Source organism: Sminthopsis crassicaudata, chromosome X (assembly GCF_048593235.1).
Source record: "Sminthopsis crassicaudata isolate SCR6 chromosome X, ASM4859323v1, whole genome shotgun sequence".
Classification (NCBI taxonomy): Eukaryota; Metazoa; Chordata; class Mammalia; order Dasyuromorphia; family Dasyuridae; genus Sminthopsis; species Sminthopsis crassicaudata.
The window spans coordinates 72,668,705-72,692,883 of record NC_133623.1 but is presented as its reverse complement, the minus strand read 5'-3'; the positions used below and the strand labels follow the sequence as shown (position 1 = coordinate 72,692,883).

Genomic DNA, 24,179 nt, shown 5'->3' with positions numbered 1-24,179 from the left:
CTGAGCCCCGGAGCCAAGGGGCGGGAGGCTTCTCACAGGAGCTGGTTCTTAAAACTGACTCTCACAAAAGAAGGGGGGGGGGGAGGTCATTACCTACCTCTGCCCAAGAGGCAGAGCGTTCCAGGCCGGGGGCAGGAACAGGCAGAGGCCGGGGTCAATGGGCCGCAGAGTGCACAGGGTGGGGGGCCCGAGTGGGCTGTGTTCGATCCCAGAGGCGATAAGGGACCCGAGGAATTGGAGGGGACTGGGGGGGGGACTGGGGGGGGAGGCTTCAGGGGAGAGAGAGTGAATTCTGCTTTGGACACAGATGTGTGGAGGGCAATTAATTGGAGACCAGGGATGGAAGGACGAGCTGAGGGTCAGGGTGGGATGCGGAGATTTGAGCATCACCAGGAGAGTGATGATGGCATCTCTGGGAGCAGGTGAACTCTGCCCAGTAGCATGGAGGAGGAGAGGGCCGGGCAGAGCCCTGGGGGCGCCTGGGGTACATCTGGGGAGGAGCCAACGAGGAGGCCAAGAAGGAGCCGTTAGAGAGGGAGGAGGGCAAGCAAGGGACAAGGAGAAGGCAAAGGAGAGGGAGAGAGAGAGTGAGTGTGTGTGTGTGTGTGTGTGTTGGTGTGCGCGCGCGCTCGTGCGTGTGTACACGTGTGTGCGCATGCGTGTGATTGCCCCTACACTCAATTCCCGCATTCTGTTCCTAGCCCCAGCTAGTGCTCGAAGTTGAGGTTTTCTTCTGCCTCAGCCCCTCTCCACTCTCACCCCCTTAAGGATGCCCATGGGCACCTCCAGGGAGCCCGCCCGCCTTGCCCCCACAGCCCCCCCCCCACAGATGCCAAACGAGGTTATTAGAACTTTGTAAAAAGGCTTAATCTCCATTTATTTCCAAATTTTCCAGCAAGTAAATAAATACATGGGAGGGGGGAGGGGGCGGGATTGGGGGCAGGCCATCCTCTAGTATCCCCCAAAGGGCTGGAGCTGGTGTGAATCAGGGTAACTCGGGGCTGCCGGGGACTCGCTGGGCCATAATTAACAGAGCTCTATAAGAAAGGCAAAGCTCGGCGCCCCCCCCTCCCCCCTCCCCCCCTCCACCAGTGATCCCAGGGTCAGGGGCCCAGGGAAGTGGAGGGCGGGGCCAGAGGGGCTTGAATGGGAAGTCCTGAATGTGCGCCCCTCCCCCTTCTCCGTCCCAGATAGGGCTCATTCTTCACTATTTCCTCCACACTTGGGAAAAATTGGATCAAGCTTTGACCACTGGGTACCAACAGTGTTCACCCGACCTCCTGGCTCAATCTGCCCCCAACCTCAGCGGAGGGTCTCGGAGAGAGAGCCTCTAGGCCCTCTCGAGCTCCATTTTGGGGGGAGGGGGGAGAGAATCCGTAAGGACGGAGTCACCCGCTGGGTCTATAGGGAGCTGGGACAAAAGGCACTACTGGTAGGAGAGAAGGGGCCCTGGCGTCGATGTGAAGCTGGAGGGTCTGGCTGGAGCAGCTCCCACACCCCAGGCCCCCGTCCATCTTCTGCTTGGCCCAATGTCTGGGCTCTGGGGGCGCAGACTCACAAGTCAGTAACTTTATTCTCCACCAGAGCCGCAATCTGTTGAAGCCGGTAGGCCAGTTGCATCTTCTGACCCACAGGGTCCTCCTCCAGGGCACTGATAATCTGGGAAAAGCCAGAGAAATCGGTGGTGAGCACGGCCTCCTGCTCACTGTCCCTTCCCTTTTTGCTCCTTCCTCCAATTTTTTCTCTGCTGAACTCCCAGAGTGCAGTCTTCCCTGGACCTAAACAGACCCCCCCCCCCCCAGAGCTGGAGCAAATCTTCCATGTCAGAGCCCCTGCTCCCAGCATGGCTGCTCTGAACTGGGCTGTCAGGATCTCTTTTTCAGGGAGCTGATGACTTCCCCTCTGAAGGCCTTTCGAGATGTCAGGCATTAAAGCAAAGCTCTGATCTAAGCAAAGCGGACTCTGGGAGACTGCGAAGTTAGTCTCCCTCAGCTCCCCTGCCTCACCCTCCTTTCTAACTATAAGTGCTTCTAGATATCTAACCTCAAGGGGCTTTTTTCCTCCCCTCCAGGTTCTAGGCCCTTCTCCAATCCCTACCCAGAAGCCCACTTGCTTCTCACCTGGTCATAATACTTGTTGATGTAATTATACAGCTCATGCAGGGCAACCAAGCAGGTGGTGTCAGAAGCATAATTCTGGGTTTGGGAGGAAGACACATTGTTGGGAAGAGCATCAAATCTTGGTGGGGAAGGGCCTTCTTTTGGACACTTGATCGTCTGCAGCCCTGTCCTGTCCTCCCTTCCCTCTGTGCCCCACCTCCCATACAATAAATCTGTCCCCATCCCACCCATCCAATCTTTTGCCCCCGCTCCCTTGCCCAGGTCTCCTTACAGCCCTTTTCTATAGTTCAAGTCTCCACCTTGAAGTCAGCAAGACTCCCTCCAACGTTTGTGGAGGCAGCTTGGCGTAGCTGGCCTGGGCTTCAGGGCACTAACTGTGGCCCTAGCGAGTTAACTTCTCTGAGTCCCCATGTCCTTATCTGTACAATCAGGGAGCTGGACTCATTAGTCCCTACAGTCCCTCCTAGCTCCAAAACCCATGATCCTCAAAGATGAAAAAATATTTATAGTTGCTCTTTTTGCCGTGGCAAAGAACTGGACATTAAAAGGTATCCATCGGGGCCGCTCGGTGGCGCAGTGGATAGAGCACCAGCCCTGAAGTCAGGAGGACCTGAGTTCAAATGGGACCTCAGACACTTAACACTTCCCAGCTGTGTGACCCTGGGCAAGTCACTTTACCCTAATTTCATCAGGGAAAAAATGTATCCATCTATTGGGGGATGGCTGAATAAATGATGGCATATGAATATAATGGAATATTGCTCTGTTGTAAGAAATGGTGAAGGGGTTGGTTGTTATCAGAGAAAGCTGGGAAGACTTGCATGAGCTGATGCAGAGGGAATCGAGTAGAACCAGAAGAACAACCAATAAGACAAGAAGAGTGTAGTCTTGAGAACTCTGATCAATGCCGTGAGCAACTGTGATTCTGGGGGACTCCTGACAAAACAGATTGCCTACCTCCTGGCAGGTGGTGGAGTCAGGGTGCAGAAAAAGACATACATTTTGGGAAATGGTCACCGTGGGAATTTTTCTTGCTGTTGACTGTGAGATTTGTCACAAAGGTTTTGTTTTGTTTTTTTCCCTCTCCCCCTCCCTTGGGCAGTGGTGGTGGTGGGAGAGAAGAAATCGATGCTTATTGTTTGAAAACATTTTTACCAAAGAAAAACTATGATCCTAAGCTCTATGATGCATTATCTTCAACCATTCCCCTCCCGCCTGCCTATCCTTCCAGATTCCTTTAAGGGGCCCCTCTTCCAACCAGTCTTCCCCAGTCCATCCAATCCGCATTCCTTCCCAACAATTGAAAGCTCTCACTCCAATCTGTTCACACCTTTTCCAGTTGGTTTAAAAACATCCTTCTGGAGGAGAGGCCCACCTCCCAGCTGGGCCAGAACAAATTACGGGTCTCTTGTCTCTTCGGTCTGCCCTGGTCGTTGTTGCCAAGGCCCTGTTGTCTGTTCAGCCTAGGGCAGCCCGGGCCGAACTAACCCTGCTACTCACCCCGGACAACTCTGTCAAGGCTGAGTTCATCTCCTGGTAACTGGCGGTTGTATTCTGCCGAATGTCTGAGTAATACCTGGGCAGCAGGGAGAGATGAAGGCAGAGGCGAGCGGCTTGAGGACCGGCGGGAGTCCCGTGTGGGCCTTCCCCTCATCCCAAACTTCCACCTCTGACAGAGCTGGCCCAGTGGGCCCCTCTCCTCAGTCGCCCTCCCTGCCCTCCCGGCAGCCCCTGCCCCCCTCAGCCAAGCACACACTTCTCCACCATCTGCTTGTATCGAGGGATCTCGCGGGCATAGAGGAGTTTATTCACAGGGGAATCCTGCCATCCACAGAAAAAAGAAGAAAGGACTCAGTGAGACATTGCAGGCAAACTTGTGGCCATCTGCCCTCGCAGCTTCTAGTCCCGCCCGCCACTGTGCACAGTTCTCATCGTCAACACCTCACCCTTCATGCCCCCAAGTACCCCTTGGCCGATATGTTGTTCTGGGTCAAGGCTCCCCCAGATGCTCTTTCTAGCTTTCTGAACTCCCCCCACCCCACTCCAGTGAAGTATCAAAAACTCCATTCTGGAGATGTCATTTCCCCCATCCCTTCTCACCCGGCCCACTTTGTGCTCAGAGATGGTGCACGAGTCGATGAATGTCTGCGCGATGACGGTGAGAATCGCATCCACATTGTCTGACACCCGGACATCAAAGATGAACTGGGGGTTCTTCAGGGTGTTTACCCAGAAGCGCAGCAGCAGGCTGGCAGTAAACACCAAAGAAGGAAGAGTGCCTTATGGCTTCCCTCAGACCCCCGGACCGGCCTTTCCCAGAAACACGCATCGTTGTTGAATATGAACCCTGGTCTAGTCTTTTGGAAGAGCTACCTGGCAGTTTCTTAAACAAGAGTTTTATGAAAGCGACGATAACACTGCATGCAGAGAGCCCACAGTTTGGCATATAGATAAAGAAAACCCAGACAGAGCTGCATTAGTCATCACCGGAGGGAGACAAGCGTGTGGGTTTCGTTTCTGTGGTCCCATAGCTCTACACAGTACCAGACACACAGAAAGTGTCGAATAGTTTTTGTTGCCGGAATGAATGGCTGAGACATGGAAGAGGAGTAGCTAAATGATGGTATTTTGAGAAAATCTAATACTATGGCAAGATTAAAGATGGCATACGTGAGAATTAGAAGGAAATATGGAAAGGCAGAAGACAGTAGAGTGAAAAAAAGAGCCGAACTCCAAGAATAGCAGAGAATTTGGCCAAACCCCTACATTTAGCCGTCTCTATGCAGGTATAAATGGACAAGGGTCAGAAGGGGTGCAGTGTGGGTCACTTGCTATTTTGATGGCAAAGGGTTCTGGTTATATGCTCGTATTGGGCTTTATTCCAGGGATTCCTGGGGTGGTGATAGTGAGTTGATAATAAAAAGGAATTCACAAAAACCCTCCAAGCCCAGGATTGGATAAAGTCATCCGCTCCTGTGGATTTCGTGAAGCATCATGGAAATGTGCGAACCATCTGTCCTTCCTAACATGGAGGAAAAGGGGATCCCCTGCCCTTTGGGAGCCTTGGGGGGATATAGTTCATGTAATTAGGGGACTCTTTCATCATCTTTCTACAATCTATTTTTTCTAATAATAGATTACAATCCATTATAAGGTGGCCCCTTCCCCCAAGAAGCAGGTAAGCTGGACTTGGGAGACAGGACACCTGGGTTCTGTCTCTGGTGCTATCACTTTCTCCATGTCCTTGGCAGGTCACTTTACTGCCACGGACCTTAGTTTGCCCACCTGTGAAGGGGGTAGCTTGAAGTAAGTGGTGGAAGTGCTTTTCTGGTGGGTTGGGAGAGGGCTACCTGTTGGTTTTCCAGATGTGCAGGGTCTCCTGGTCCTCAATGCCATGTTTGTCTGCCAACTCATCCAAAAAGTCAAACAAATACTTGACTGCAATGGGCACAGGCCGGTCCACACTAAGGATGGCTTGGAAGGTATCGTCTACAAACTTTTGCAGTGTGCCCTAAGTAGGAGATGGGTAAGATTCTATTTGTTTTACTTTAAATTTCTTTTCTCTCCTCCTCTCCCCCCCCAAATTCTAAAAGAAAAAATGAAAAGCAAACCCCATCATTCTCAAAACCTGGTGACAAATATGCAGTCAGGCAAAAGAAATTCTCTTTTTTGGTCCGGGGTTTGTCCATAGGTCTTTGGAACAGCCACTACTGGGACTCACTTTGCTTCACTGATGAATTGTAGTGGAAAGATCCCGAGCCCAGGCCTCACAAAGCTGGGTGATCTGAACTTTACTCCTCTGCCCTGTCTGGACCTGGCTTCTTCATATGTAAAGAGAGGGTTTGGAAGATAGCACTGAGGCCCCTTCCAGTCCCGGCTGTCTGTCGTGGCTGGGTTGGCTCCCTTCTCTCTGCAAGGCCACCATGGTCACCCTGCTACTTTGCCTAATCTTCCCCAGCATCTTATCTGATTTGGCCGTAGGTGTTCCCACCGAGCAGTTGGGCATATCCCTTCCCCGGCAACCTGACTTTGGCCTTGGCAGCCGGGACGCGGCCCCGCCCACCTTCATAGAGAGTAGGCGCGTGAGGTAGATTTCAGGGATGGCTTTTGCCCGTTCCCGGTCTCGAAGACTGCTTCTCCTCTGCTTGGCTACCTCAGGTTCCTCTGTAGATTTGACCAGGTGCCACAGCCGGATGCCACTCTCGTCACCATCCTCCAACATGGGTAAGCCTGGGAGGGCACAGATCACGTGGAGAGACTACCTGCCCCTTCCCCAGGGAAGACTGGCTCTGGTGACTGGAGGGAGATGGGTGTGTGGGGGGGACAAGTGCAGAAGGAGAAGGGAGACAGGGTGGAGCTCGGGAACCTCGACTCAGTGTGAGCCCTTGATTTCCCGGAGAGGATGGATGCCCACAGACTTGGGGCAATTCTTCCCCCCTCCTTCCTACTTTAAATTTCCCCTTTGGTTCAGCCCAGTTGGGCCTATGGCTAATTCGATAACTGATCCAGAGTTCTTATGGGAAAGAATCTGCCCCCACATATGTGCATCCTTCCCGGCCCTTGACTCCCCTTTGGTTTAACTGGGGAGAACTGGGTGGGGACAAGCTGGGCCCCCATTTAGTATGATTCTTCTATCCAAAGGAGCATCTAGTGAGTTAGGCCCACAGCATTCACAGATAATCAGTTTTAGATGAGGATTTTGGACCCCTGCCTTTGCCCTGATTTCTCCCAACAGCCCCTAGTTAGCACACCCCAGTCCACTGCAGTGCTTCCACCTGGCTCCAAACACCATATGCTACTTACTCTCTCCAGAGAGAAAGCTCTGATTAGGGCTCTTGGAGATGCTATTCCCGTTGTGCAGTCGGGGGATGAGCCCCACAGTTGCCCCGTCTGGGACCTACAGGGAGGGAGAGGGGAGCGGGACAAAGTTGGCAGGAGCGTGGCCTCCTCTGGGGTCAGGGACCAAAGGAAAGGACCGGCTCTGGTCTCCCTCCCCCCTCCCCCTTCTTCCCCGACTTCTTTGCTCATCCCAGCACCTTGTAATGCTGTAAGGTGTTGAGTCTTTTCCACTGATTCTGGGTCACAGAGGTCAAATCCTCATCTGACAGGGTCAGGTGCCCAGCCACTCCTGAACGCCACTCTAGGGAAATAAGGCAGGGAGGTGGTATGGGCTTGTGATAGGGGGAGATTGCAGGGGTCCCCCCACTAGCAAAAAGAAAATCTCCAAATCTTAGAACAGTCTTTGGGCCTTAGCTCCCTTGATCTTAGAGGTCGCCCTGGTTTAGCCCCTTTTCTCCAGCCAGATAAAGAATTAGGATTCTGATCTTATCACTCCCTTGCTCATCAGATAACATCCAAAGTCTTAAGCCTGGCATTCAAGGTCCCCCCCCTCCCCCCTGGCCCGCGACATCCTGGTTTGACCTTTCTAGTCTCATTTACACATACTGTTCTTTATGTTCCATGGAGCTAGGGACATGGGGTCTGTTCCTGTCCACCAGCCCATTCCCGTTCCCAGCATGCCTTCAGCCCTCCTCTCTGTCCCAATGAATTATCCCTCTAAGCTCAAGTCAGGCACAGCCTTCCCGGCCTTCCCCAGGCCCCAGGGTTTCTCCCCCTCAACCCATGTTACAGGGCTTAAATGGAGACTGCTCCACTTGGGATATTCCATGACTTGGCAGGTGGTGGTGTATCTCAGGGCTATAGGAAGAATCCTAGAGGGCTTCTCCAGATAGGGTGCTTTGGGAATCGAGTATCTCACCGAGGTCAAGGGCATGCACTGAGGGCCTCTGGGAGAAGGGTGTGCCCTTGTAGACCTGGTCCAGCACCTTCTCCTTGACTTGAGTGATGGTGTCGGTGTTGAGCACGCGGGCAGGCACACGTTGTGGCTCACTGGCCCCAGCCGCAGGCCCTACCAGCACGGTCAGTGTCAGCGGCCAGAATTCCACGTCCTCCCGCAGAAGCCGGCTGTCGTTCAGGGTCCTCTTCGCTTTGCCCGTCACCGCGTCCACGGGGCCCTTGTCGACCTGGTACTTGATGGCCCGGAACAGCATGTACAAGGGCTCCCCTGCCACCTCCTAGGATCCGGAGAAGAGAGAAATATCATCCATCAGTAGAACTGAAGGAACAGGGAGGCACTGGCCAATGAGATCAGAGAGAAGGCAGGCGTTCATCGGGCGATCCAACTTCAATAGTGAGGGTGATGTTGATGGGCAGGAGAGTAGGATCTGTGGTGCTCTGGGTCAGGAGACTAGGAATCAGAGCGCTCCCCACTCTGAAGTCCTCAGACCTTTCCGGGGGGGGGTTACCTCACCTTCAGGAAGGAGTAGAGGCATATGGACATCCAGTTGGTTAGGAGCTTTTCCACCATGGTCTCGGTCCTATAAAGTGACACAGACCATCACATCGAGAAGTGGGCAACTGCCCTGTGGAATGGTGCATGCACTGTCGGACTTGGTCAAAGTATAGATTTTGCTCAACTCTTTTTCTGTGTTACAGAGGGTGGGAAGGACTGTCAACCAAAAGGTGATGGTAAAGAAAAGGAAGGGCTTTAAGTCCTTGCCCACCCTTTGAACTCGTCCTAGACCTGCCTCCAGAGCATGGAATATGTGGAATTAATTCAGCAAGTCCCCTTGGAAGCAGTGATTCTGAGGACAGAATCACACAGAAGGTGGGAGAAGGCCGACATATCCTTCCCCCCTTGTTCTCTTTCTTTCTTTTTTGTAAGTGCTATTTTCTTTTTTCTACATTCATTTTTGTAAGATTCTGATTCCAGACTTTTCTTCCTCCTCTCTTCTTTCCTCAAACAATCTGATAAAGGGCGCACAGGTACTATCATGTTAAACATTTCCACATTAATGACATACCCTCAATAAGCACTTTCTACACAACTTTGCCAAGTTAACAGTGCAAAGTTGATCACTCCTGTGTTCGAGACGAGGAGATTGCGCTTCAGGAGAAAGGGAGATGACTAAGTCACATGACTGAACAGCAAAATCGGAATGGGAATTTTGGCTCCTAAGGCCAGCAAGATTTCTCCCCCTCCCCCCCCATCAGGTGACTTCAGCAGGCTTCCTAGGGGCAGTAAGTGGGGCTAGGAGCTTGGGCTCCTGGCTCTGTAACCTTCCTTACCTGCGAAGCATCAGTTTGGGGTTCTTGTGGACATACTGAGCTGTGAGGTCACTGAGAAGGGTCTTCATGATGTCGGTCAGATATTCTAGCTTGCCGTGGAGAGCCAGAGACAGCAGTGAGGCCACGTAGCACCGATCTCTCTGGGAGAACGTGGGCTGTTCCTCTAGAGTGTGGATAAACTTGGGAAGGGAAATGAGAGCTTAGTATCTTTCATTCAGTCTGGTCTCCAAGCGAGTATCATCACCAGTCCTGGGGGGATCCCTGATTCCCCCCGTCTCTCCAGCCCTCTCCCCAGCCAAGTTTTAGTGGATTGCGAACTCTTTTTTCTCAAAAGACAAAAAACAGCAACCGAGGACTGAGGGAATGACGATTTGGCCTGAGGAGCTGAAGTTCGGCTACCTGCGATGCTCACTGGCTTCAGAAGATCTGGCTGCTTGTCTTGTCTCTTCACTAAGTAATAAGGGGCTGAAGGGGAGGATTTCCCCACCTCTGCCAGCTTAGCTCTGCCAGCTGCGCCACTTAGTTGGAGAACTGCCTGGGGAACCGAGAGATCTGGGGCAAATAATCCACAACTACCTTGGGCCTGGCCTGGAGCTGGCAGCTAGGGAAAAAGAGCGGCGGGCTCTGCTCAGATGGAGCTGGCGTTCTTGAGAGGGGGGCAAGATGTAGACAGGGTATAAATACAAAATAAATATGGAGAAAATTCAAGGCGGGAGGAGCTGAAGAGGGACTGGCCAGATGAGGAAACGCTCAAGAAGAGCCTCACCAGAATCTGGAGATTCCAGGGTTGGAGGAACAGTCTGGGCAAAGTCAGGAGAAACTCATTAGACGCTTTTGAGTAGGAGAATGAGTGGTATGATCAGGCCTATGCCTTAGAAAAATTACTCTGTCTGGAAGGAATGCAGTATTTGGAAGCCTACCTACTGAGAAAAACCCGGGAACTCCACTGTTAAAACACCTTTCCCCCCCCTCCCCCCAGAAAGATAACTAATTGAAGAAATGTTCGTTACTCATGGGTAGGTCATACCTAAGTTAATTTCTCTGTCCAGTAACAAAACTACCAGAGGATTGTTTTGTATGGCTAGAAAAAAACAATAAAATTCGGATGGAGGAACGAATGAGCAAGAATATGAAAAGAAGTAATGGGGAGAAAAGTAAGAAGGTAGATGATCTAGGGCAGTTAAGTGATGCTCCAACGGACAGAGGCTCAAACCTGGAGTCAAGAAGACACATTTTACTGAGTTCAAATCAAGCCTCAGACACTTATTAGCTGTATGACCCTGGGCAAGTCACTGTTCCCATTTGCCTCTTTTTCCTCATCTGTAAAATGAGCTGGAGAAGGAAATGGCAAAGCACTCTAGAATCCCTATCAAGAAAACCCAAATGGAGTCATGAAGAAGTGGGCATTCTCAGTCTCAGTCTCAGATCTCACACTTCCCACCCACAAAGCAGCACAAATCAAGAATCATCAAAAATGGTTTGGTATTGGTTTTAAAAAAGAGAGGCCCTTTCCTCAAATATAGAGAGAACCTAGTCAAATTTTGAAAATAAGAGCCATTCTCCTGTTAAGTAGTCAAAAAATAGTCAAAATAGGGTCATTTTCAGATGATGAAACCTAAGTTATCTCTAGTCATATGAAAAAATGTTCTAAATCACTACTGATCAGAAGAAATGCAAATTAAGACAACTCTGAGATACCACTACACACCTGTCCAGATTAGCTAAGATGACAGGAACAAATAATGATGAATGTTGGGAAGAGGTGAAAAAATTGGGACACTAAGGCACTGTTGGTAGAGATGTGAACTAATCCAACCATTCTAGAGAACAATTTGGGACTACACCCCAAAGGCAACAATTTGTGCAGCGATATCACTACTAGGTCTACATCCCAAAGAGATCCTAAAAGGGGGGAAAGGACCCCACGTACAACAATATTTGTATCAACTCTTAACGTGACAAAGACATGGAAGTCAAGGGGATGCCCATCACTTGGGGAAATGGAACGATGAGCAGGTAGATTTCAGAAAAACCTGTAAAGACTTCCATGAACTGATGCTGAGTGAAGGAGAACATCATACACAGTGGCTGCTGGGAGCTTTAATAACTCGTTCCCTGGGGGGGAAAACTACATGTGTACATACTTTTTAAAGTTTAATGTGTATTATTAACACTTCCTTGACTCTAGACAATCAACAGAACAGTAAATCAAGCCTTGATTTTTAACTTAACTGCTTATTTTTGAGGTGTAAATACTCACTCTGAAAATTTAATAACCAGAATAGCTTCAGCACACTCAAAGACCCTAGTTTCTGGGGTGGGGTAAGGGACAGGGGAAGGAGAAGAAGGACACACTGTTAGACAAAACTTCCTGGGAAAATTGGAAAGCAAGTTGCCAGAAATTAGGCATGGATCAACATTCACACCGGATACCGAGATAAAGTACAAATGGACACACGACTTTTGATATCGTAAGCAAAACAGAACAAGAAACTTTTCAGACCTATAGTAGAGGAAGAGTTCACAATCAAACAAATGATAGGGACGTCACAGAAGATAAAAAAAAGGCAATTTTGATGATAAAAATTGTAAAAGTTTTTGTACAGCTCTAATGTAGTTACAATTAGAAAACAAACAGTAACTGAGTGGGGGAAGGAGAATCTTTGCAGCAGGATAAAATACTATTGAAAATAACATCTTATAGTCAAGATATATAAAGAATTGATTTGAAGCAACATCCAATAAATAAACAGCAAAGGATGTAATCCGGTAGTTTTCTTTCTTTTTTTCAATTAAAATAAAATGTGTGTTTCTTTTGAATAATATATATATATAATATATATAATAAATATATATATATATATATATATATTTAAACAGGCAATTTTCAAAGAAAAAAAAAATCCAAGCTATCAGATATATGAAAAAAAATGCTTCAAATCACTAATAATTAGAGACTTGCAAATTTAAAAAAACCTCTGAGGCTCCATTTGTCACATATCAGACTAGCAAAGATGACAGGAAAAAAAAGAGAACATCCAATAAATAAATAGCAAAGGATATAATCAGGTAGTTTTCTTTCTTTTTTTCAATTAAAATAAAATGTGTGTTTCTTTTGAATTATATATATATATATATATATATATATATATATATATATATATATATATATATATATATATATATATATATATTTAAACAGGCAATTTTCAAAGAAAAAAAATCCAAGCTATCAGATATATGAAAAAAATGCTTCAAATCACTAATAATTAGAGACTTGCAAATTTAAAAAAACCTCTGAGGCTCCATTTGTCACATATCAGACTAGCAAAGATGACAGGAAAAAAAAGAGAACATCCAATAAATAAATAGCAAAGGATATAATCAGGTAGTTTTCTTTCTTTTTTTCAATTAAAATAAAATGTGTGTTTCTTTTGAATTATATATATATATATATATATATATATATATATATATATATATATATATATAAACAGGCAATTTTCAAAGAAAAAAAATCCAAGCTATCAGATATATGAAAAAATGCTTCAAATCACTAATAATTAGAGACTTGCAAATTTAAAAAAACCTCTGAGGCTCCATTTGTCACATATCAGACTAGCAAAGATGACAGGAAAAAAAAGAGAACAGTTCTGGAAAGTGACTGGATGCCCATCAGTTGGAGAATGGCTGAATGAGTTATGGTGTATGACTGTAATGGAATATTACTGTTCCATAAGAAATGATGAACAGGCTGATTTCCAAAAAGCCTGAAGAGGCTTATATGAACTGATACTAAGTGAAGTGATAGAACCAGATCACTGTACACGGCAACAACAAGATGATGTGATGATTAACTGTGAGAGACAAAGCTCTTCTCAACAGTGCAACAATCCAAGACAATTCTAATAGATTTGGAATGGAAAATGGCATCCACATCCAGAGAGAGAGCTATGGATACCGAATGTGGATCAAAACATAGTATTTTTACTTTTTTTTGGTTTGTTTTTTTCTTGTGTTTTTTTTCCCCTTTTGGTCTGATTTTTTTTTTTTTGTACAACATGACAAATACTGAAATATATTTAAAATAATTGCACATATTTAACATATCAGATTGCTTGCTGTCTTAGAAAGAAGTGAGGTAAGGGAAGAAGAGAGAAAAATTTGAATACCAAATCTTAACAAAAATGAATGTTGAAAACTACCTTTACATGTATTGGGAAAATAAAATACTATTGAAAATAAGTTTTTAAAAAGGCAATGATTTGATAAGAAAGATACTTGGGAAAATGAGGAAGCCCTTCATACTCCTCTATTTTCATGAACAGATTTCACTATTACACAAGACAAAAGTTACGCACACACACTTATCATGACTTGATTTAGTCTTTGTTTTAAGAATCGGCTCCCATTTGACAATATAATTTTAATTTTGTTAAATCTGAACTAAAGTAATCATGTTTCATAATTTGTAATTTTGTTTTTCAAGACAAAATTTTAATCATACTTTAAAAAACCCCACTATTCCTGAATTCAAATCCAGTTTGCTAACTGTGTGATTCTGGGCAAGTCACTTAACCTTGATGACCTCCACAAACAAACAAAATCATTATTTACTATGAAACATTGATCCTTGGACCAGCTAGGTGGCAAAGAGGATAGAACACTAGCTCTGAAGTCAGGAGAACCTGAATTCAAATCTGCTCTCAGACACTTAATATTTCCTAGCTGTGTGACCCTGGGCAAGTCCCTTAACTCTAATTGCCTCAGCAAAAAAAAAAAAAAAAAAAAAAAAAAAAAAACCAAACAAAAAACAACAAAAAAAAACCAAACATGGATCCTTGAAATGGGTTAACTTTAAGTAGACTTTTCCTGGAACCAATTCTCTTTGAATAATGAGGACCTCTGAGTACTTTATACAAAATTCATTAGTTTAAATGTCAAAGATTACTAAATAGTTATAGTGAAATGCACTGCGGTTTAATGCTGTGCGTTTCCTAGAACATTTGATTTTAAAAACTCTTATCTGATCTGCTGCTGCATTAAGAGAACCAGCCTCCAAAAGAAGGGAGATGCCAGCCCTTGCTGGCTTTTGCCTCCTGGGGCCATAGTCAAAAGGAATAGGAAAGAAAGAAACAACTAGTTAAGTGTCTGAGATGGATTTGAACTCTGACTCTGGGCAAGCCAGCTAGAGCACTGTGTTCTTGTCTTCCGAGAATTAGGGATTCCCAACCTTGTCCTCCTTTATGCCTCATGTACCACGTGCCTCTAGATTTCTATTCCTCTGAAAAGAAATTGCTTTGGATTTGGGCAGAAACTCTGAGGGTCTTCCCCTCTCAGACTGATTATTTTGACTAATTTTTTCGGTCTCATATCTTTTAAAAAATATTATTTTTCCCCAGTTACATTTAAAACACATTTTTCACATTTGTTTTAAAAACGTTGAGTTCTAGATTCTCTCCTGTATGCCCGTCCCCCAGCCCGGCCTAAGAAAGCAAATGTGAAGTTATGCAAAACATTTCCATAAAAGTCATGTTGTGAAGGAAAACATATGTCTCTTATCTTAAAAAACCTCAAGAAAAATAGACACACACACACACACACACAGAAATAGAAAGACAGACAGAGACAGAGACAGAGAGAATGTTTTAATCTGTATTCAAACACAAGCCGTTCTTTTTCTGGGTACGGATGGGATTTTTCATCATAAATCCTTCAGAGTAGCTGAGGATTATTGTATTGCCGAGAATAGCCAAGTCATTCACAGCTGAGCATCCGGGAACGTTGTTCTTGCTTTGTATACAGTATACTTTGTATACACTTTGAGTTCACTCTGCCTCATTTCTTTCTTTCTTTCTTTCTTTTTTTTTTTTTAATAATAGCTTTTTATTTTCAAAATTCACTCAGATAGTTTTCAACATTCACCCTTGCAAAACTTTGTGTTCCAAATTTGTTCCCCTTCCTCCCTCTCCTAGATACTAAGTAATTCAATGTAGGTCAAACATGTGCAATTGCCTACATATTTCTGCGCCACTCCCCCCTCGCTTTAATCACTGAAGGGGTGCAGACTGAGACCCGGTGAAGACCTTAACTTAAAAAGGCCCAGGTCTCCCGTGGCATCCCAGGCCAGCTCCAGCTGTCCTGATCTCTATCTGGCCACTGGCCCCAGATGGCTCTGGAGGGGAAAGTGAGGCAGGTGATGTTGCCCGGGCCTCCCTCACTTCAATCCAGCTCACTTGTGTCATGGAAGCCCCTCGCTGATGTCACGGGTCCTCTTCGAGGGCAACAACAAAAGACAATACCCTGTGCGTCAGCCAAACTAGGCAATTCTGCCAACCCTGCCCCATCTTCCCTGCCTCCCCTTTCAGTGTGTCCCCTCATGCTTCAGGCCTTTTCTCAGGCTCTTTTTCTAAGTCTGAAGTGAGTCCTCCCCTTCTTCTCTTACCAAGCTCCCTACCCATACCCAACTCCAATGCTGCTTCCTCCAGGAAGTCTGCCCCAAACCCCTTGTGGTTAACAACAGGGGGCTCTGAAGGGGTGCTCTCTCTGGCCCCAGTCTGATTAACTGACTCCATCAAGCTGCAGACTGTATGTTGTGAGAGATACGGCACAGAGTGACACAGTATGGAGGGGAGAGAGCCAGCCTGGAAGGCAACAAAACCCAGGCTCAAGTCTTCACTTGGGCACATAGTGACCGTGTGATGGAGCTTAGCCTCTCTCTGCCCCAGCTGCGGAAAAGTCACTTGCCTGATTAAGCTTCCTCATGTGGCAATTTTCTCTATAACAATGACATTTAAGGTCCAATGCTCATTCTCTCCCCCCCCCCCTGCCCCCAAGCAGACTAGAAGCTCATGGGGCGGCTGCTAACCCTCACCTGGACTCTATCTCCCCATGCTCTGTATACAGTAGGCGCTCAAAAATACTGTTTGTATTATACTGTGCATTGTTTAAAGGAACATTTGCTTTGACTTGCCTCAAATGAAGAAGTAGGAAAGATGAAGTTCTCTGGAGAGTCAGTGATTTCTTTCTTAATAAAAGGAAGCTGAAAACCGGGGAGTGGGGATAGAAAGGACCAAAAGTGGTTTCGAGTCCATGAGCCCAGTCTCCAGTCAGAATCAGAGGGGACTAAGGAAGGGGAGGCCCCGGACCGCTAAGGTCTTGCAGAGGGAGGAGGTCATCCCTAATAATGGGCTCCCCGGGGCAGAGGAGTCAGAAAGTAGTACAGCCGGCCGGCCGCCCGAGAACTGGGGACATGTCCGGGCCCACGTGGCAGGCCTCCGAAAGGCCACGGCGGTGATTCAGGACTTATTCGGGTGCCCCCAGTAGGCAGAAACAATGGGTGGAAGGTTCAATAATCATGAGCCATTTAAGGCCCCCCCCCGGTCCAGACACCCTCTTCTCTGGATTTCAGGGCTATTCAGGGCCGTGCTAACTCCAGGGTAATAAGAGACTGGGGGAGGAAGTATCCGGACACAAGTAAGAAGAAGCGGGGGAAAAAGTAACAGTGTGCTCCAGAATGATAACAAAGTAGATGAAAAGGTCCCTGAGCAAAGTATCACAAGTTATCAGAACACTGATTACCAACCTGGTGACCCCGTAAGGAAGTGCCTCCCTCCTCTGGGGGTCAGATGCTGAGGACTGAGAACAAGGCTCGAGTCTGCTTTTCACGCCTTATCTAGCTCGGGCAACCTTGGTTTTTGCAGTTTGTAGCCATAATGTTTCCTTAGTGTTTTTTTTTATCATCGTTAGGAAAAATAAGAATCAATTCTGGGAGAGGGGAGTGAGACGGGGGCCATATCCAGAAACGGGGGGGCCGCCTCAGCAAGCTCCGTCCCACAGGCCTCCCCCACGTGCCACTATCTAGTCCTGCTTCCTGCTCCATCCATCCCTACACAGTTGATTTTTCCTGCCAAATATAGATCTTTATATTGCTCTTTTATTTTTTATGATGGCTTTTTATTTACCAGCTATCTGCACGGGGAATTTTACAGCCTTGACAACTGCCAAATCTTTTGCTCTCATTTTTCCCCTCCTTCCCCCCCTCCCCCCCAGATGGCAGGTGGACCCATACATGTTAATATATTGCTCTTTTAAAAACAGACTCTGATTTGATTTGGCCCGCCATCCTCCCAGTCACCTGGACTCCCAGCATTGCCCCTCCTCTTCCCTCCCCATATTCAATCAGTTGCCAAGTTTTGCACGTCCCCTGCGCCCCCTGTATGACAACAGTTTGATTTCGGACTCTCATCTTCTCTCACTTGGATCATTTCTAAGGGGGCTTCCTGACTAGGCTCTCCCCCCCCCCACATTCTCTATACACCTGCCGAGTGACGTTTCTACCCCTGTCACTCTGCCGCTGGAGACGTTCCGCAGGCTGCCTCTGGCCCTGAGATAAAATACGAATCCCTACTTGACATTTTGCAGCTAGGTGGCCCCGCAGAGAACGGCGCACAGGGCTTGGAATCAGAAAGACTCCCCTTCCTGAATTCAAATCCAGCCTCAGACACTTATTAGCTGTGGGGTCCTGGGCAAGTCACGTCACTCGGTTTACCTCAGCATTCTCACCTGCTGAAAAATGAAATGGGAAAACGCCCCAGTGACTCTGCCAAGAAAACCCCAAGTGGGGTCGCAAAGGCTCAGACGAGCACAAATCTGGCCCTGTTTTCGGAGGGGCTCCGTTTCAGTTTGTCTCTAATTTACCTTTCCACGCTGATTTCATGTTGTTTTCCTTACTTATTCTATGCTTCTGCCAAGGTGGCTCATCAGCTGTTCCCCTTCTACGTGGTCTTTCATGACTCGCCTTCCCGCCTCTGATCGGACTTTGCCTGCGCCTGACACGGTCTCCCTTTCTGCTGCCTCTTTGGGACCCCGAGCTCTCTTCAAGTCTCAACTCCAGCGCCCCTGCTTTCAGGAGCCCTTTGCTAAGTTTCCTCAGTCGTTAATACACCCCCTTTCCCATCTAGTCACTGTTTTATATCGCTATCCTGTAAATATACCATCTTAGTGGAACACAAGCCCCTTGAAGGCAGCCACTGTTTCCGTATTATCTCTGTGTGTCCCTTTGGGTGTGTCTCTCTCTGTCTCTGTGTGGGTGTCTCTCTCTGTCTCTGTGTGTGTGTCTCTCTGTGTCTGTGTGCCTATCTCTGTGTGTCTGTTTCCTTATCATGTCTGTCTGTGTGTGACTATGTCTGGGAGTGTGTGTGTTTGTCTCTGTATATATGTGTCTCTCTGTAAATCTGAGCATCTCTGTCTCCATATGTGTGTCTCTGTATGTTTGTATGTGTCTCTATATGTGTGTTAGTATGTGTGTGTCTTTGTGTCTGTGTGTCTGTATGTGTTGCTATGTGTGTGTGGTCTATTTCTTTATTATGTCTGTGTGTGTCTGTATGTCTCTCTGTGTGTCTGTCTCTGTATAAAAGAGGTTCCTTGTGTCTGTGTCTCTGTGGGTTTGTCGCTAGATGTGTGTATGTCTGTATACGTGTGTCTCTGTGTCTGTATGTGTGTGTGCGTGTGTGCATGTGTGTGTGTTGGGGCGGCAAAGCAGGACCAGCTCCCCCCTCGGCCGCCCCCTCGGCTGTTCTGTAGCCGTTGCTTTGTGGATCCCTGCCGCCGCCCGCTGCGCCTGCTCGCCTTCCACGTTTTACGCCACCAGAAAACTGTGTGGCCTCCCCCCCCCCCCTCAATGTGGGACTTAAAAGGAAGGAAGGAAACAAACATCTTAAGTTCCTACTAGTGCCAGGCACTGTGCTAAGGGCTTTAATCCTTTCCACAACTCTGGGAGTGGGTGCTATTATGATCCCCATTTTATAGCTGGGGAAACTGAGGCAGAAAGCGAGGCAGAGAGGTTAAGTAACTTGTCAGGGTACCACAGAGAGGATGTGTCTGAGGTTAAATGTGAATTCAGGTTCCCTATCTCCAGGCCACGTGGCGCCACCTAGTGGCTCCTGGTTTTTTTTTTTTTTAAAGTTTGAAGGAACCCTATAAAATCAGCTAGTCCAAGCCCAGCACTTTCCAGAGGAGGAAACTGAGGGGAAGGGATGTCGTGCCCAAGGTTACACAGCCGGTGAAGTCTGGGGGAGCTTCTGAGGCCGGCTTCCCAACTCCAAGCAGCATTCTTCCCACTTCACTACATTCCCAAATCAAATCCCAGCTGGATCTCTCCCTTGTGACAATCAGCCTGGCCAGGCCCAGACATGGCAGCCTGGCCCAGCCCAGCCCAGACATGGCAGCCTGGCCTTGCCTAGTTATGGCAGTCCGTCCCAGCCCAGCCCAGACATGGCAGCCCAGCCCAGTTATGGCAGCCCGGCCCAGCCCAGTTATGGCAGCCCGGCCCGGCCCAGTTATGGCAGCCTAGCCCAGTTATGGCAGCCCGGCCCGGCCCAGTTATGGCAGCCTGGCCCAGCCCAGTTATGGCAGCCCGGCCCGGCCCAGTTATGGCAGCCTAGCCCAGTTATGGCAGCCCGGCCCGGCCCAGTTATGGCAGCCTGGCCCAGCCCAACCCAGGCATGGCAGCCTGGCCTTGCCTAGTTATGGCAGTCCGTCCCAGCCCAGCCTAGCCCAGCCCAGTTATGGCAGCCCGGCCCGGCCCAGTTATGGCAGCCTAGCCCAGTTATGGCAGCCCGGCCCGGCCCAGTTATGGCAGCCTAGCCCAGTTATGGCAGCCTGGTCCAGCCCAACCCAGACATGGCAGCCTGGCCTTGCCTAGTTATGGCAGTCCGTCCCAGCCCAACCCAGACATGGCAGCCTGGCCTTGCCTAGTTATGGCAGTCCGTCCCAGCCCAGCCTAGCCCAGCCCAGTTATGGCAGTCCAGCCCAGCCCAGTTATGGCAGCCTGTCCCAATTATGGCAGCCCAGCCTGACCCAGCCCAGTTATGGCAGCCTGGCCCAGCCCAGTTATGGCAGCCTGGCCCAGCCCAGCCCAGACATGGCAGCCCAGCCCAGTTACGGCAGCCCGGCCCGGCCCAGTTACGGCAGCCCGGCCCGGCCCAGTTACGGCAGCCCGGCCCAGTTATGGCAGTCCAGCCCAGCCCAGTTATGGCAGCCTGTCCCAATTATGGTAGCCCAGCCTGACCCAGCCCAGTTATGGCAGCCCGGCCCAGCCCAGTTATGGCAGCCTAGCCCAGCCCAGCCCAGACATGGCAGCCCGGCCCGGCCCAGACATGGCAGCCTAGCCCAGTTATGGCAGCCCAGCCCGGCCCAGTTATGGCAGCCTGGCCTTGCCTAGTTATGGCAGTCCGTCCCAGCCCAGCCTAGCCCAGCCCAGTTATGGCAGCCTGGCCCGGCCCAGTTATGGCAGCCTGGCCCAGCCCAACCCAGACATGGCAGCCTGGCCTTGCCTAGTTATGGCAGTCCATCCCAGCCCAGCCTAGCCCAGCCCAGTTATGGCAGTCCAGCCCAGCCCAGTTATGGCAGCCTGGCCCAATTATGGCAGCCCAGCCTGACCCAGCCCAGTTATGGCAGCCCGGCCCGGCCCAGTTATGGCAGCCTGGCCCAGTTATGGCAGCCCAGCCTGACCCAGCCCAGTTATGGCAGCCCGGCCCAGCCCAGACATGGCAGCCCAGCCTGGCCCAGTTATGGCAGCCCAGCCTGACCCAGCCCAGTTATGGCAGCCCGGCCCAGCCCAGACATGGCAGCCCAGCCCAGCCCAGACATGGCAGCCCAGCCCAGTTACGGCAGCCCGGCCCAGCCCAGTTACGGCAGCCCGGCCCGGCCCAGTTACGGCAGCCTGGCCCGGCCCAGTTACGGCAGCCCGGCCCGGCCCAGTTATGGCAGTCCAGCCCGGCCCAGTTATGGCAGCCTGGCCCAGCCCAACCCAGACATGGCAGCCTGGCCTTGCCTAGTTATGGCAGTCCGTCCCAGCCCAGCCTGACCCAGCCCAGTTATGGCAGCCCGGCCCAGCCCAGACATGGCAGCCCAGCCTGGCCCAGTTATGGCAGCCCAGCCTGACCCAGCCCAGTTATGGCAGCCCGGCCCAGCCTAACCCATTTGCACAAGCCAGGCCTTATAGATACAAGCACTGGGCAGTCTCCTCTCACACCCTCCTTCTCTCTTATGCACCCAGCCTTTCTTAACTGCAGAGTCAAACGCTGCCCACTACGGCGCCTGGATCCCCGCTGGGTCTCACCTTGATGAGGAAGAGCTTACTGTTGAGCAGGTTGGCGAGCTGATTGAGGCCCTGTTTTACCGTGGCCTGGCGGGCGTCGGGCACATCTATCTCGGATCGAAGGGGTGACCCGTGGTGGCCGGGAAAGAAGACGCGTTCGGTGAAGGTTTTATAATCCAGGAAAGGGATGCCGCTGCCTTCCAGATCGCTGCTGAGGTCTGTCATCTCGGTCATCAGATCTGCCGTGGAGGGATGGGAAACAGGAGCCATGAGGCCTGGATTCCCAAAGAGCTCCCCCCGCCTTGGTGCTAGTGGAGCTCAGTCATCATCACCACAATAATATCTCGTGTTTCTGTAGCGTCGTCAGTTTATACCTCATCATGGGCAAACTCTAAAAATGAGGGCTCGAGTTATTGTTTTGTTGATTTAAGGAAATCCTGCAGATTAAACTCGAAAGTGGCTCCTGTGTGCATGTTTTTCCTCTGTCAGTTGTTTAACTTTTTCCCAGCATACTCTTGACTTTGTTTTCAAAAAGCTTTACAAATATCTTATTTGGGCCTCACAATAGTCCTGTTCTCTTAAAAAAAAAAAAAAAAAAAATATATATATATATATATATATATATATATATATATATCCCCCTGTGCTCTTATGACATCCATTTTACAGAGGAGCAAGTTGAGGTGAGAGAGTCTAAGTGACTTTTCCAGAATCATACAGCTAGTAGGAGATGGAATTTGAATCTAAACTCTAGAGGACAAGGCTGTGTTCCCTAAACTGATGCCGTGTCCTAACGCGCCCAAGCACCCGTCTGGGGAGGAGGGAGGGAAGAAGGGGGCCAAAGAAAATGCGACTGGGAAATAACGAAAACAAAACTGCACTAGAACGCAGATAACATTCATCTGTGGTTCTCTAAGTTATTGGGAAGCCAGCAGGGATCTTCAGGTAGGGATTAGTAGCCCCAATTTCGGCCCCACACCAGGCTGCCTTAAAGCAAGCAAGCACCACTTCCGACCTCCTCGGGTTAGGGATGAGGGCTTCTGGCCTTCAGGACTTTTCCTATAAAGGCCTGTGGCTCTAGAGACAGAAGCAGAGGTGATGGGCAGGGGGTGGGGCGGGAGCATCTCTCAGTTACTGTCGCCTCTCCTCACTGCCGCTGGCCTGGATTCTGACCTGGCCCAGCCAGCCAGCCCAATCACTCAGCCCAGCCCAACTTGGCAGTCCAGTCCAGCCCAAACTCAGCCCAGCTCAACCAGCCCAGCCCAGCCAATCTAGCCAACCCAGCCCGTCTAGCCAGCCCAGCCCAACCAAGCTAAGCCTGCTCCCTCTAGCCACCCAAGCCAGCCCCGTCCAGCCCAGCCCAGCCACACTCAGCTGAGCCCGAGCAAACTCAGCCCAGCCCAGCCCAGACACCTGTGAACTCTTTGCGGCACTGGTCCCCAACGCTGATCTCCAAGTTTTCTAGTTGTACCAGGACTTTCTTGTAGTCTCGCATTGCCTGCTTGCTCTTCCGCCTACACCAAGACAGGGGTCGGGGTCATCAGGGACTCATGAGGAGAGAGAAGAAATGGGGAGAAACCCTTCCGGAGAGCAATTTGGAACAGTGTCCAGGGGGCTATAAAACTGCGCGTACCCTCTGATACAGCAATGTCTCTGCTGGGTCCGTGTCCCAGAGACCACGAAAGAGGAAAACCCCACATGTACAGAACCATTTCTCACGGTGTTTTTGTGGTAACAAAGAATCGGAAGCTGAGGTGGCCGCCCATCGATTGGAGAATGGCTGAACGCGCCGTGGTATATGCGTGTAATGGAATACTGCTGTTCTATAAGCTAAGCAGGCAGATTTCCCAAAAAGCCGGAAAGACTTGTGCAAGTTGGATAAATGCTTGTTGAATTGAAATCAAAAAGGTTACAGACTCCTCAGGTGCCAGAACTGAAGGCTCTAAGGAACCAGCTAATACGATTTCCGTTTTGAATTTGAGTTTTAAAAATGTATATTTGATTTTTTTCAATTATCATCAAGCATTTTCTCTCGCTCTCCCTCCCCATGGGAAAAAGAAAAAAGAAAAACAAGGTCTTTGTAACAACTGTGCAGATGGTCAAACGGGCAAGCCGAACACATTCCCACATGCACGGCCCGAGTCTGAAACCGGCAGTTTCCTTCTGCAAATTAGTCTGTCACCTGTGTCTTGGAGGTGGGAGACGTTTGTCGTCACTGCTCCCTTGGAACAGGAAAGGGTCACCTGGAAAGGTCTCGCAGGCCCAGAGAGGAAAGCCCAAACCCACAGCAATTTATAAAAACGTACCGTTCTTTCCCTCATCTATTTATTAGTTAACCTAGTCGTAAGAGGGTCTGACCTTCGGACCAGTGTGCGGGGGAGGCTGGAGGGTGGAAGTTTAACCAAAAGAGGAAGGAGGACTGCTGGGCAGAATCAGGAGAGGAGAAGGCTGCTGAGGAAGGGAGAGAGAAGGCTGGGAGATCACCTGTACATGAGGATGAGGAGGAGGACCATAGAGATGAGCACAGCAACTCCCACCCCCAGCCCGATCTGGGCCTCCGTCGGGAAGCTGGGCAGGGCGGTCTCCACCTCATATTTCACCGGGCCCAAGTTCAGCTGAAGGTTCCCCATTTGTACCTGAGGGCAAGGAATGGGACCCAGGTGTTTGGGGCTGTTCTGTCAGCTTCCCCATTCTTTGGGGTGCATTTCCCCCAACTCCTTCCTTATGGGGATGCTAATGGGCCCAGAAATCTCCCCCCCCATAATACACTATTTTCCATGGAAACCAGCCCTCTGCTCTCCCTCCAAGAGGTGGGATTGGGGAGGGAG

At 49.3% G+C, this 24,179-nt stretch overlaps 1 protein-coding gene across 1 annotated transcript in view; it reads right to left on the bottom strand.

Annotated features, from left to right (window-relative positions):
- Positions 1 to 852: 852 nt before the first annotated feature.
- PLXNB3 (plexin B3) overlaps positions 853 to 24,179 on the bottom strand; it is a 48,893-nt gene continuing 25,566 nt past the window's right edge. Inside the window, exons 22-36 of the mRNA XM_074278678.1 lie at positions 23,836 to 23,987; positions 22,765 to 22,865; positions 21,373 to 21,590; positions 9,249 to 9,427; positions 8,431 to 8,497; positions 7,879 to 8,194; positions 7,157 to 7,260; positions 6,924 to 7,017; positions 6,184 to 6,350; positions 5,471 to 5,631; positions 4,221 to 4,368; positions 3,877 to 3,941; positions 3,621 to 3,696; positions 2,121 to 2,195; positions 853 to 1,659 (exon numbers count right to left, since the gene is read on the bottom strand). Coding sequence (XP_074134779.1) covers positions 1,555 to 1,659; positions 2,121 to 2,195; positions 3,621 to 3,696; positions 3,877 to 3,941; positions 4,221 to 4,368; positions 5,471 to 5,631; positions 6,184 to 6,350; positions 6,924 to 7,017; positions 7,157 to 7,260; positions 7,879 to 8,194; positions 8,431 to 8,497; positions 9,249 to 9,427; positions 21,373 to 21,590; positions 22,765 to 22,865; positions 23,836 to 23,987 — 2,028 coding nt within the window. The 3' untranslated portion in view covers positions 853 to 1,554. The remainder of the gene's footprint in view (positions 1,660 to 2,120; positions 2,196 to 3,620; positions 3,697 to 3,876; positions 3,942 to 4,220; positions 4,369 to 5,470; positions 5,632 to 6,183; positions 6,351 to 6,923; positions 7,018 to 7,156; positions 7,261 to 7,878; positions 8,195 to 8,430; positions 8,498 to 9,248; positions 9,428 to 21,372; positions 21,591 to 22,764; positions 22,866 to 23,835; positions 23,988 to 24,179) is intronic.